This window comes from Nerophis lumbriciformis, linkage group LG14 (genome assembly GCF_033978685.3).
Source record: "Nerophis lumbriciformis linkage group LG14, RoL_Nlum_v2.1, whole genome shotgun sequence".
In the NCBI taxonomy this organism is placed as follows: Eukaryota; Metazoa; Chordata; class Actinopteri; order Syngnathiformes; family Syngnathidae; genus Nerophis; species Nerophis lumbriciformis.
In genome coordinates, this window is record NC_084561.2 from 35046626 (window position 1) to 35061671 (window position 15046).

The 15046-nt window shown below is 42.4% G+C and overlaps 1 protein-coding gene across 1 annotated transcript in view; it reads right to left on the reverse strand.

Moving 5' to 3' along the window:
* Nucleotides 1–4133: 4133 nt before the first annotated feature.
* fetub (fetuin B) overlaps nt 4134–15046 on the reverse strand; it is a 28946-nt gene continuing 18033 nt past the window's right edge. Inside the window, exons 5-7 of the mRNA XM_061975567.2 lie at nt 11136–11246; nt 10872–10958; nt 4134–5033 (exon numbers count right to left, since the gene is read on the reverse strand). Of these exons, the coding sequence (XP_061831551.2) occupies nt 4293–5033; nt 10872–10958; nt 11136–11246 (939 nt within the window). The 3' untranslated portion in view covers nt 4134–4292. The remainder of the gene's footprint in view (nt 5034–10871; nt 10959–11135; nt 11247–15046) is intronic.

The following is a 15046-nucleotide window of genomic DNA, read 5'->3' on the forward strand; positions in this document are numbered from 1 at the left end:
CTGTCGTCCAGCATTCTGTTTTTGTTTACTTGGTAGCCAGTTCAGTTTTAGTTTTGTTCTGCATAGCCTTCCCTAAGCTTCAATGCCTTTTCTTAGGGGCACTCACCTTTTGTTTACTTTTGGTTTAAGCATTAGACACCTTTTTACCTGCACACTGCCTCCCGCTGTTTCCAACATCTACAAAGCAATTAGCTACCGGCTGCCACCTACTGATATGGAAGAGTATTACACGGTTACTCTGTCGAGCTCTAGACAGCACCGACACTCAACAACAACACATAATTTGCAGACTATAATTACTGGTTTGCAAAAAATATTTTTGACCCAAATAGGTGAAATTAAATAATCTCCCACGGCACACAAGACTGTATTTCATGGCAAACTTGTGAAACACAGTGGTTGAAAAACACTGCACGAAGCCATTAACTTAGTGGCAGACTTCAACTGACTTAAAACAAATAGAATGCCACGACAAACAGAAACAAATGTGAAAGTGATCCATGCTAGCATTCATCGTATATTATTGTTCACAATCAGTCACTGTGCAAGGATTTGCTTCAAAATAAAACCAAAATAAGATTTAGTGATTTTCTCTTCAATTCATTGACCGTAATTATAACCAGAAGACAATTTAGGCAAATGCATTTTTAAATTAATCATTTTAAATGAAATTATTTAATTAAAATATTTATTTATATAAATGTATTTGAGAAGAATCCAACAATGTATAAATACAACAATACAGTAATGGTATTTCAAATATGCACACAGTGACAATATGGTGCATCACATATTTACAGTTCTTCTTTACAACATGTTCGAAAAGGAGGAGGAAGAAGCAGATCTCATTGAATCCTACCCCTTTTTGTATCACAACAACACATTTGTTCAGTTTGTAACACAAAAAATTTACAAATAAATATTGGAGTTCTCATGAATACATAGTTATTGATAAGTTGTGATTCACGTAATGAGATGAATAATATTCATTTCTCAATAAGGTTCAAGATGTTTTCTAGGATTTTTCTTCCTTATACTGCAATTATTGTTCATAATTAGTTCCGGACATGACCGCAATAAATTAATTTTTGTTGAGTAGAAATCATTAACTATAAATGAAATATTTTCATAGCTAGGGCTTAAGAAAGCTGTTTGAGACCTTTTAAATGTGACGATCTGTCACTTCATTTCTGTTTGTTTCCTTGTTTTTGTATTTATTTCCTGTCAGTGCTCTTATTTTGTTATATATCCTGTTTGTTCCGCTGAGCACTGTTTTTTCCTCACCTGCCGTTGATTGGCAGCTGGTACACACCTGCTGCCAATCAACATGTATCCTATTTATACTTTGTTTCGAGCACTCCTCAGTGCTCGATGATAACACTCTATGTTTGGAACATTTATGCAAGACTGCTTTATTTTTTGTTACATGAGATTAAAACTCATCTTACCTTCTCATCGCTCTCCTGTTTCTTGCATCTTGGGGTCACACAAACGGCAGCCATGCGAGTTCCTCACAGTATCATCGAGCCAGAATATTGTTACCTCGCGAGAACCCCTGTCGGCGATCCACAGCCGATGTTCTGGACCGCACAATTTATTGAGGACTTGAAAGCCAGGTTTGTGCGGTCCCAGCCCACAGCAGGCTCTGACCTTCTGCCTCCGCCTCGACCGCCGGTTCCGGCTCTCTGACCGGCGCGGCCACCGCCGCCTTCCCTCCTCCCGGCTCGGCCGCCGGTTCCGGCTCTACGATCGGCGCAGCCACCGCCGCCTTCCCTCCTCCCGGCTCGGCCGCCGGTTCCGGCTCTCCGACGGGCGCGGCCACCGCCGCCTTCCCTCCTCCCGGCTCGGCCGCCGGTTCCGGATCTCCGACCGGCGCGGCCACCGCCGCCATCTTCCTTGTCGCCTGCTGTGCATCCTGTCCCGGCTCCACGGCAATCGCCTGTGCCAGCGCGTCGACCACTGGTTCCCACACCGCGTCGCACGCCAGTCACAGCCCCGCATCTTACACCGGTCGCGGCGCCACGACGGCCAACACCGGCTGAACCCCCAGCACCTGTTCCTGCTCCTAGGCAGCATCCAGCAGCTGCACCACGGCTGCTCTTCCTGCCAGCACCCGCTTGTCCTGCCAGTCCGGCGAAGGCTCCAGTGGAGCCCTCCATGATGTCCCTCCTGGCCTCCTGCTGAGACTCGCAGAGGGACGTGTCCTTTTCCCTCCTCTTGGCCCCCTACTGCCCGTCCCTGGCTATCGCACCGGGGGACACCGACAACCCGGAACTCCTCCGCCCAGTGGTGGACGGTGTCTGGCAGCCGCCTAGTGTAGGGGGGGCTACTACCGGCAGCGGTGCAGCCAAGCACAAGCCGCTGTCATCTCTGCCATCGTCTCCGACTTTCACACGGCGCCTCCATCCACCTCATCATCGGTGGGACTCCGCACAAGACCGCCATCTTCCTGGTCGGCAGTGGATCCACTCACGACATCATCTCTGGCGGGCTTTTGCAGAGCACCGCCATCTTCATGGTCGTCAACATGGTCGACGAATCCGCCCATGACGCTGTCAGTGTCATCGTCGACGGCTCCTCCCACGACGCTGTCGCTGCCGGCTGCGCAACCTCCTCCTTGTCGGCAAAAGATGTGGCCGTGTTGTGGACTTCCTCCTCGTCAGCCACTGATGTGGCTGTTCCGTGGTCGCCCGCCTCGCCCGTTCCAGCGGCGTTCAACGCGTTGCCGCCACCTGACCTTCGCTCGCTGGCTGCGGGGACACTTGGCCTGGCGACCCTCCGCCAAGTCCTCCCTCCACCCTCTCAAAACGTTTGGATTTTTGACCGCTCTTGTTTCCAGGAAACATCTGGAATCTGTTCCATGAAATGCTCAGTCATTCACAAACAAAGATGGGGCAAGGGTCACCAATTAGTCAACAAATGTGTGAGCAAATTGTTGAACAGTTTAAGAAAAACATTTTTCAACCAGCTATTGCAAGGAATTTAGGGGTTTCACCATCTACGGTCCATAATATCATCAAAGGGTTCAGAGATTCTGGAGAAATCACTGCACGTAAGCAGCTAAGCCCATGACCTTAGATCCCTCAGGCTGTACTGCATCAACAAGCGACATCAGTGTGTAAAGGATATCACCACATGGGCTCAGGAACACTTCAGAAACCCACTGTCAGTAACTACAGTTGGTCGCTACATCTGTAAGTGCAAGTTAAAACTCTTCTACCGTTTATCAACAACACCCAGAAACTCCGTCGGCTTCGCTGGGCCTGAGCTCATCTAAGATGGACTGATACAAAATGGAAAAGTGTTCTATGGTCTGACGAGTCCACATTTCAAATTGTTTTTGGAAACTGTGGACGTCGTGTCCTCAGGACCAAAGAGGAAAAGAACCATCCGGATTGTTATAGGCGCAAAGTGTAAAAGGCAGCATGTGTGATGGTACGGGGGTGTATTAGTGCCCAAGACATGGGTAACTTACACATCTGTGAAGGCGCCATTAATGCTGAAAGGTACATACAGGTTTTGGAAAAACATATGTTGCCATCCAAGCAACGTTACCATGGACGCCCCTGCTTATTTCAGCAAGACAATGCCAAGCCACGTGTTACATCAACGTGGCTTCATAGTAAAAGAGTAGACTGGCCTGTCTGTAGTCCAGACCTGTCTCCCATTGAAAATGTGTGGCGCATTATGAAGCCTAAAATACCACAACGGAGACCCCCGGACTGTTGAACAACTTAAGCTGTACATCAAGCAAGAATGGGAAATAATTCCACCTGAGAAGCTTAAAAAAATCTCCTCAGTTCCCAAACGTATACTGAGTGTTGTTAAAAGGAAAGGCCATGTAACACAGTGGTGAACATGCCCTTTCCCAACTACTTTGGCACATGTTGCAGCCATGAAATACTAAGTTAATTATTATTTGCAAAAAGTTTGAACATCAAATATGGGTTGAATATGATTTACAAATCATGGTATTCCGTTTATATTTACATCTAACACAATTTTCCCAACTCATATGGAAACGGGGTTTGTACTAAAATAAGCATTAGTCACACACACAATGGATGAGTATGTCATTATTTATTCATGTTTTGCAAGCGAGAGGAAATAGGTGACATACAAACTCACAGAAAATATCATGGCTGCTCACTTTGCTGGGGGTTTTCTGCGAGTGAATGTCAAGTATCGTTGTGGGAGAGTCAACGATTCGCTTTTTGCTCTCAACTTGCCGTAAGAAAAACTACAGATGTGAATCCACTGCATTTGAGTGTATTGGTGGTGTGTGCGCCATCTTAGGCAACTGCCTTGAACAAGGGGTCTTCAGCAAGGAGTTCTTCCACAAGGTTTTTTGGTACTCTTGGTACGGCACACTGAGATGAAACCGAAGCAGGGAAGGCCTGAATGGTTGGTTGCATCTCACCCGGGATCTGGGGATCTGGGATAAGAGGCAGGACGACTCCTGCCTCGCCTGCGGGTACGTCCGGGAAGGAAGGCAGCGTCATGGGCTGGTCCATGGCAACCAGGAGACGAACCAGTCCCTCGGGATGGTCGTGGACTGTGGTCTCGTGGTCATGCTCGTGGTGATGATGGTGGTGCTCGTGTCCATGCAAGTGAGCGTGCTTGTGGTCATGGTCCAGGGAAAGCTCATGGTCATGTTCATGGGTGTGCACGCCGTCTTCGTGCTTGTAGCCATGGTGGTGGTTGACCGAGTCGCCGGTGTGATTGTGTGCCTTGGCGTGGTGAGTGTGCACGTGGTCGTGGCCGTGGCCGTGGTCGTGAGAGTGGTCGTGGGCGTGCCTGTGAGCACTGTCCCCGCTGTGGTCGTGGGTGTGGTGGTGGTCGCTGTCGTCGGCGTGCTTCTCGGTTTTGTCGTGGTGAGCGTGCGGCTTGGTGTGGTCGTGGACGTGGTCGTGCGTGTGCGCGTCGTCCGCGCCGTGCGCCTGATCGTGATTGTGGCTGTGCGGGTGTGTGTCGTTGTGACTGTGGTCGCTCTCTCCGCCCAACAGGTGCAAGCTCTTCTCTCTTTCAGCAGCCTGGAAAACACAATCGAGAGTTTAGAGCGTGTGGAACCATGTTGTGTTTGGCATGAACACTAGGTGGCGATGGCGACCGGTCACATCAGTCGATGATCATCAACGTACCGTATTTTTCGGACTATAAAGCGCACTTAAAATCCTTTCATTTTATCAAAACTCAACAGTGCACCCAGTGCCGGCCCAAGCCTCCATGGGGCCCTAAGCAAAATTTTATTTTGGGGCCCTCTATTTCTGCCAATAATATATAAATAATATATAAACTCATTGCGGCTCTGGCAGTGTTGTTTACATTATCCTATTGTCAGCCTGGCATGTCTATACAAATGACATGTCATTTATAAAGATATGGGGGTGGCCCAGTTAAGAACATAAATAATACCAATGAATGAACGAATGATGTCCAGAGTGCCACATATGGTTCCTAATCTTAAAATGTAGAAAACATTCAGCTACAAGAGTGGCCTGGGGTTGAACAGTCCAAGTGATAAAGCTTTGTATTTACAGTGAAAGTGTCATCTTGTCTCATCAGTCTTGTACATATTAGTCTTTAATTACTAGTTTATATTTTTAGTTAATTGTTCATATTTAATGTTTACTTTGTACAAAGAGAGCGCAGTCTACTGAAGTTAAATTCCATGTGTGTTAAACATGGACAATAAAGCTGATTCTGATTCACTTTATTATTTTTGGTAACAAAAACCTGAAACAGCAATGTGCAAAAATGTTGACCTTAAATTGTGTTTTTGTACAATAATATATCTTTGATCATTTAGAAATCATCAGTCAGACTCGTACATGCAAAAAATAAAAATATTTTTTTTTTTGTTAATTGCTTTTGGGGGCCTCCTGGTGGCCGCGGGGCCCTAAGCAAGCGCTTAGTACGCTTATGCCTTGGTGTGGGCTCTGAGTGCACCTTATAACTAGGGATGTCCGATAATGGCTTTTTTGCCGATATCCGATATTCCGATATTGTCCAACTCTTAATTACCGATACCGATATATACAGTCATGGAATTAACACATTATTATGCCTAATTTTGTTGTGATGCCCCGCTGGATGCATTAAACAATGTAACAAGGTTTTCCAAAATAAATCAACTCAAGTTATGGAAAATAATGCCAACATGGCACTGCCATATTTATTATTGAAGTCATAAAGTGCATTCTTTTTTTTAACATGCCTCAAAACAGCAGCTTGGAATTTGGGACATGCTCTCCCTGAGAGAGCATGAGGAGGTTGAGGTGTAGCGTCCCGGAAGAGTTAGTGCTGCAAGGGCTTCTGGGTATTTGTTCTGTTGTGTTTATGTTGTGTTACGGTGCGGAAGTTCTCCCGAAATGTGGTGGTTGGTGTGGGTTCACAGTGTGGCGCATATTTGTAACAGTGTTAAAGTTGTTTATACGGCCACCCTCAGTGTGACCCGTATGGCTGTTGACCAAGTATGCCTTGCATTCACTTGTGTGTGTGAAAAGCCGTAGATATTATGTAATTGGGCCGGCACGCAAAGGCAGTGCCTTCAAGGTTTATTGGCGCTCTGTACTTCTTCCTACGTCTGTGTACACAGCGACGTTTAAAAAAATCATACATCTTACTTTTGAAACTGATACCGATAATTTTGTAACCGATACCGATAATTTCTGATATTACATTTTAAAGCATTTATCGGCCGATAATATCGGCAGTCCGATATTATCGGACATCCCTATTTATAACCTAACCGGTGTTTTTCAACCCTTTTTTGAGCCAAGGCACATTTTTTGCGTTGAAAAAATCCTGAGGCACACCACCAGCAGAAATCATTAAAAAATGAAACTCAGTTGACAGTAAAAAGTCGTTGTCACAATCGTTGGATATGACTTTAAACCATAACCAAGCATGCATCACTATAGCTCTTGTCTCAAAGTAGGTGAACTGTCACCACCTGTCACATCGCGCCCTGACTTGTTTTGACTGTTTTGCTGTTTTCCTGTGTGTAGTTTTTTAGTTCTTGTCTTGCGCTCCTATTTTGGTGGCTTTTTGTCTTTTTTTGGTATTTTCTGTGTAGCAGTTTCATGTCTTCCGTTGAGCGATATTTCCCGCATCTACTTTGTTTTAGCGATCAAGAATATTTCAGTTGTTTTTATCCTTCTTTGTGGGGACATTGTTGATTGTCATGTCATGTTCGGATGTACATTGTGGACGCCGTCTTTGCTCCACAGTAAGTCTTTGCTGTCGTCCAGCATTCTGTTTTTGTTTACTTTGTAGCCAGTTCAGTTTTAATTTTGTTCTGCATAGCCTTCCCTAAGCTTCAATGCCTTTTCTTAGGGGCACTCACCTTTTGTTTATTTTTGGTTCGAGCATTAGACACATTTTTACCTACACCCTGCTTCCCGCTGTTTCCCCACATCTACAAAGTAATTAGCTACCGGCTGCCACCTTCTGATATGGAAGAGTATTACACGGTTACTCTGTCGAGCTCTAGACAGCACCGACACTCAACAACAACACATCATTTGCAGACTATAATTACTGGATCTTCAGCTCTCACTGGATGGGTTCGCAGCAGAGTATGAAGCGACTGGGATGAGAATCAGCACCTCCAAGTCCGAGTCCATGGTTCTCGCCCGGAAAAGGGTGGAGTGCCATATCCGGGTTGGGGAGGATATCTTGCCCCAAGTGGAGGAGTTCAAGTACCTCGGAGTCTTGTTCACAAGTGAGGGAAGAGTGGATTGTGACAGGCGGATCGGTGCGGCGTCTTCAGTAATGCGGACGCTGTATCGATCCGTTGTGGTGAAGAAGAAGCTGAGCCGGAAGGCAAAGCTCTCAATTTACCGGTCGATCTACGTTCCCATCCTCACCTATGGTCATGAGCTTTGGGTTATGACCGAAAGGACAAGATCACGGGTACAAGCGGTCGAAATGAGTTTCCTCCGCCGGCTGGCGGGGCTCTCCCTTAGAGATAGGGTGAGAAGCTCTGCCATCCGGGGGGAGCTCAAAGTAAAGCCGCTGCTTCTCCACTTCGAGAGGAGCCAGATGAGGTGGTTCGGGCATCTGGTCAGGATGCCACCCGAACGCCTCCCTAGGGAGGTGTTTAGGGCACGTCCGACCGGTAGGAGGCCACGGGGAAGACCCAGGACACGTTGGGAAGACTATGTCTCCCGGCTGGCCTGGGAACGCCTCTGGATCCCCTGGGAAGAGCTGGGGAGAGGGAAGTCTGGGCTTCCCTGCTTAGGCTGCTGCCCCCGCGACTTGACCTCGGATAAGCGGAAGAAGATGGATGGATGGATGGATGGATAATTACTGGTTTGCAAAAAATATTTTTAACCCAAATAGGTGAAATTAGACAATCCCCCATGACACACCAGACTGTATCTCACGGCAAACTAGTGTGCCGCGGCACAGTGGTTGAAAAACACTGACCTAATGTACGGAAAAATGTTGGTTGTGCTTACCGACCTCAAAGCTATTTTATTTGGTACATAGTGAAAAGGGTATGACCAGTAGATGGCAGTCACACATAAGAGATACGTGCAGACTGCAATATGACTCAAGTAAACAAAATTGTATATCCATCCATCCACAATTATCACGGCTATCCTTGTTATCACGGTATTGTTGAATGTGTTCAAAAAGTTTTATCGAAAATAGGTAATTCAATAAATGAGAAACATACAATATACTTTTCATGGCAGGAGAAACATTTGAGGGTCTGAATGTTTTTTTTTTTCAGTTTTAATTTATACATTTTTTAGAGTGTTTACTTTAAAGGAGAAACGGGTGTTGTTGGAATGAAGCTAATGAATCTTGCATTCATGTTAGCATTTAAGCTAGCTAGCCAGCGATCAGCGCACTAGCTGCTTCTCCAGGAAATGATCAGTATCAGTTCTTCAAAGTGAGGAAATCAATTACGGTTTTACGGTAACTAAATAAAATGGCAATACTAACCATGGGGAATTGTATTGCATTATAACAGCAACTATTACATCTCCAGGACAAAACAAGTATCAAATTCAAAAAAGGACTCGTATAAAAATCATTCCACAAGTATAAAAAAGTGAGCATTTTTGTGTCAGCTTTTATAACGTGTTTCAAGTCAGACTGGGGTTGTACAGTATACCGGTATAGTACCGCGATACTAATGAATCATATTCGGTACTATACCACTTCGAAAAAGAACCGGTCCTCCACCCCCCTGACTCCCCCCGTCGTCGTCACGTCGTGTTATTGTTGGTTTAGGAGCAGAAGAGCATGTTCGGCAGCGCACAATCACAGAGTACTTCCAAGCAGACACAGTGTGTAGACAGAAAAGGGAGAACGGACGCATTTTGGCATAAAAACTAACGATAAAGGTGAAGTTATAACACTGAAACGCCCTCAGGAAGAGGTGCTTTAAGACATGGCTAGCTAGCTAGCGGCTAAAATCCATTAGCTACTTCTAAATCACTAATCCTCGTCTCCATGGCGACAAATAACATGACATGTATCATCCCTGCAGGACGAGGAATAGCTAAACATGCTTTCACTACACACCGTAGCTCACCGGCGTCAAAATGTAAACAAACACCATGGGTGGATCTACACCTAACATCCACTGTAATGATACCAAGTACAGGAGCGATACTACTATGATTACATTGATATTTTTTGGCATCACAAGATCTTCTTTCGTTTTTTTTTTTTTAAATTTACATTGTTTATAAACTCAGGAAATATGTCCCTGGACACATGAGGACTTTGAATATGACCAATGTATGATCCTGTAACGACTTGGTAACGGATCGATACCTAAATTTGTGGTATCATCCAAAACTAATGTAAAGTATCAAACAACAGAAGAATAAGTGATTATTACATTTTAACAGAAGTGTAGATAGAACATGTTGAAACAGAAAGTAAGCAGATTGTCATGTCTATGTGATCATGTTTTGTTTTAGTCATGCTCGGTTTTGTTTTTGGACTTTTTGTGCACTTTTGTTTGTTTTGTCACCATAGCAACCATTAGTTTTCACCTGTCACGTCGCGCACCTTTTTTCACGTTTTGAGTCACGCACCTGTTTTCACAAATCATGTCTGTAGTATTTAAGTTCATTGTTTTCAGTTTGTCTTTCTGGCGACATCCGCATTCATACCCATGACACACTCTCCACACACCCTTATGACCCTTGCTGCGCTTTTTCATGCCGTTTTCTCGTCCAAGTAAGTTTCCTTTATTCATGCCATAGTTTGCAAGTTTTGTTTCATTGTTCATAGTTTCTGCCGTTGTGCAAGTTTTGTGTTTATAGTCAAGTTTTGTACTTCCGTCCTTGTGCGCGCCTTTTGTTTGCTTCTTTTTTTGTAGTTATAGTGTTAAAATAAATCATGTACTCCCCTTCACGCCACATCTGGTCCAAATCTTTTGCACCTCGGGAGAACAAACCACGCCCACAGTCCCAGTCGTGACACAGATATTAACAGTAAATGAACAAGTAGATTAATAATTCATTTTATACCACTTGTCATTTATAATTTTGACAAAACAATAGAATGGAAAATGACACAATATGTTACTGCATATGTCAGCAGATTAAATTAGGAGCCTTTGTTTGTTTACTTACTACCAAAAAGACAAGTTGTCTTGTATGTTCACTATTTTATTTAAGGACAAACTTGCAATAAGAAACATATGTTTAATGTACCCTTAAGATTTTTGGTTAAAATAAAGCCAATAATGCCATTTTTTTGTGGTCCTCTTTATTTAGAAAAGTATCGAAGAGTTTCGAAATAATTTTAGTACCAGTACCAAAATATTGGTATCGGGACAACACTAGTTCAGACATTATTATTCGTGACAATGTAAAAAGACAAAGTTGTGTTCTTACCTCAGGTTCGTAGATCTCACACTCTACACTGAATTCACTGTCACCAGTGGGTGTGTGGAAGTGGGAGGCTTTACAGAACCCTTTGTGCTGAAGGCAAAGAAGAACACATAAGATGAACACCATTGGTTTCAGTTCAAAGACAAAGTATTCCACAACCTAATACTGGAGATAAATATTATTCTTAATTTGATCTCCTCACGTGGGAAATAAATAACTTGGGAATTAATTGGTATTGAATGGGAAAGGAGTTTGTGTTTGACTTACAGCAAACTCGCACTGCATGGGTGGACATTTGTCGTTTGTCCCTTCTGTGTTTTTGGTGCAGGTGGTCTCCTGGATGGTGTACTCCACATGATAATACATCCCCATGGCCATCTGCACACAAATACATAGGCATGACCAAACTGAAAAAGAAGTATGCATTCAAGTAATCAAACATTCAATTATGTAAATGGGATCCAACCGGTCATATTTGGGATCTATACAGTAGGGAAGGGATTTCGTATGGCCCCATTTGTCGCCATCTACCTGACACATGAAACGTGACGAATTTGGGGCATGCACTGTCCACTTTAGCCGCCAGTGTTGAATATCTTACATTGTGTTTTTGGGGCAATTCCAACTTTGACCACAACATCAGTTGCTATGTGGAATGGCGCTTTCCGTTAGATTGGTCAGATCTAGTCTTGGATTTAGATTGGTCAGATTGAGTCTTATATTTAGATTGGTCAGATCTAGTCTTAGATTTAGAATGGTCAGATCTAGTCTTAGATTTAGATTGGTCAGATTGAGTCTTATATTTAGATTGGTCAGACCGAGTCTTAGATTTAGATTGGTCAGATCGAGTCTTAGATTTCGATTGGTCAGATCGAGTCTTAGATTTCGATTGGTCAGATCGAGTCTTAGATTTCGATTGGTCAGATCAAGTCTTATATTTAGCTTGGTCAGATCTAGTCTTAGATTTAGATTGGTCAGATCGAGTCTTAGATTTAGATTGGTCAGATCGAGTCTTAGATTTAGATTGATCAGATCTAGTCTTAGATTTAGATTGGTCACATCAAGTCTTAGATTTAGATTGGTCAAATCAAGTCTTAGATTTAGATTGGTCAGATCAAGTCTTAGATTTAGATTGGTCGGATCGAGTCTTAGATTTAGATTTGGTCAGATCGAGTCTTAGATTTGGATTGGTCAGATCGAGTCTTAGATTTAGATTGGTCAGATCGAGTCTTAGATTTAGATTGGTCAGATCGAGTCTTAGAACTAGATTGGTCAGATCTAGTCTTAGATTTAGATTGGTCAGATCGAGTCTTAGATTTAGATTGATCAGATCTAGTCTTACATTTAGATTGGTCAGATCGAGTCTTAGATTTAGATTGGTCAGATCGAGTCTTAGATTTAGATTGGTCAGATCTAGTCTTAGATTTAGATTGGTCACATCAAGTCTTAGATTTAGATTGGTCAGATCAAGTCTTAGATTTAGATTGGTCGGATCAAGTCTCAGATTAAGATTGGTCAGATCGAGTCTTAGATTTAGATTGGTCAGATCGAGTCTTAGATTTAGATTGGTCAGATCGAGTCTTAGATTTGGATTGGTCAGATCGAGTCTTAGATTTGGATTGGTCAGATCGAGTCTTGGATTTAGATTGGTCAGATCGAGTCTTAGATTTAGATTGGTCACATCAAGTCTTAGATTTAGATTGGTCAGATCAAGTCTTAGATTTAGATCAATCAGATCTAGTCTTAGAATTAGATTGGTCAGATCGAGTCTTAGATTTAAATTGGTCAGATCGAGTCTTAGAATTAGATTGGTCAGATCTAGTCTTAAATTTAGATTGGTCAGATCGAGTCTTAGATTTAGATTGGTCAGATCGAGTCTTAGATTTAGATTGGTCAGATCGAATCTTAGATTTAGATTGATCAGATCTAGTCTTACATTTAGATTGGTCAGATCAAGTCTTAGATTTAGATTGGTCAGATCGAGTCTTAGATTTAGATTGGTCAGACCGAGTCTTAGATTTAGATTGGTCAGATCGAGTCTTAGATTTTGATTGGTCAGATCGAGTCTTAGATTTAGATTGGTCAGACCGAGTCTTAGATTTAGATTGGTCAGATCGAGTCTTAGATTTCAATTGGTCAGATCGAGTCTTAGATTTAGATTGGTCAGATCGAGTCTTATATTTAGCTTGGTCAGATCTAGTCTTAGATTTAGATTGGTCAGATTGAGTCTTAGATTTAGATTGATCAGATCTAGTCTTAGATTTAGATTGGTCACATCAAGTCTTAGATTTAGATTGGTCAAATCAAGTCTTATATTTAGATTGATCAGATCGAGTCTTAGAACTAGATTGGTCAGATCTAGTCTTAGATTTAGATTGGTCAGATCGAGTCTTAGATTTAGATTGATCAGATCTAGTCATACATTTAGATTGGTCAGATCGAGTCTTAGATTTAGATTGGTCAGATCGAGTCATAGATTTAGATTGGTCAGATCGAGTCTTAGATTTAGATTGGTCAGATCGAGTCTTAGATTTAGATTGGTCAGATCGAGTCTTAGATTTCGATTGGTCAGATCGAGTCTTAGATTTCGATTGGTCAGATCGAGTCTTAGATTTAGATTGGTCATATCTAGTCTTATATTTAGCTTGGTCAGATCTAGTCTTATATTTAGATTGGTCAGATCGAGTCTTAGATTTAGATTGGTCAGATCTAGTCTTAGATTTAGATTGGTCAGATCGAGTCTTAGAACTAGATTGGTTAGATCTAGTCTTAGATTTAGATTGGTCAGATCGAGTCTTAGATTTAGATTGATCAGATCTAGTCATACATTTAGATTGGTCAGATCGAGTCTTAGATTTAGATTGGTCAGATCGAGTCTTAGATTTAGATTGGTCGGATCGAGTCTTAGATTTAGATTGGTCAGATCGAGTCTTAGATTTAGATTGGTCAGATCGAGTCTTAGATTTCGATTGGTCGGATCGAGTCTTAGATTTAGATTGGTCAGATCGAGTCTTAGATTTAGATTGGTCATATCTAGTCTTATATTTAGCTTGGTCAGATCTAGTCTTATATTTAGATTGGTCAGATCGAGTCTTAGATTTAGATTGGTCAGATCGAGTCTTAGATTTAGATTGGTCAGATCGAGTCTTGGATTTACATTGGTCAGATCGAATCTTATATTTAGAATGTTCAGATCGAGTATTAGATTGAGATTGGTCAGATCGAGTCTTAGATTTAGATTGGTCAGATCGAGTCTTAGATTTAGATTGGTCAGATCGAGTCTTAGATTTAGATTGATCAGATCGAGTCTTAGATTTAGATTGGTCAGATCGAGTCTTAAATTTAGATTGTTCAGATCGAGTCTTAGATTTAGATTGGTCAGATCGAGTCTTAGATTTAGATTGGTGAGATCGAGTCTTAGATTTAGATCGGTCAGATCTAGTCTTAGATTTAGATTGGTGAGATCGAGTCTTAGATTTAGATCGGTCAGATCTAGTCTTAGATTTAGATCGGTCAGATCGAGTATTAGATTTAGATCGGTCAGATCGAGTCTTAGATTTAGATCGGTCAGATCGAGTCTTGGATTGAGATTGGTCAGATCGAGTCTTAGATTTAGATTAGTCAGATCTAGTCTTAGATTTAGATTAGTCAGATCTAGTCTTAGATTTAGATTGGTCAGATCGAGTCTTAGATTTAGATTGGTCAGATCGAGTCTTAGATTTGGATTGGTCAGATCGAGTCTGAGAATTAGATTGGTCAGATTGAGTCTGAGATTTAGATTGGTCAGATCGAGTCTTAGATTTAGATTGGTCAGATCTAGTCTTAGATTTAGATTGGTCAGATCTAGTCTTAGATTTAGATTGGTCAGCTCGAGTCTTAGATTTGGATTGGTCAGATCTAGTCTTAGATTTAGATTGGTCAGGTCGAGTCTTAGATTTAGATTGGTCAGATTGAGTCTTAGATTTAGATTGGTCAGATCTAGTCTTAGATTTAGATTGGTCAGATCTAGTTTTAGATTTAATTGGTCAGATCTAGTCTTAGATTTAGATTGGTCAGATCGAGTCTTATATTTAGATTGGTCAGATCGAGTCTTAGATTTAGATTGGTCAGATCGAGTCTAGCGGCTGGGGCCAAAACCCCAAATATTTATACTCAACAAAACCAAGAGGGTGTGCCTG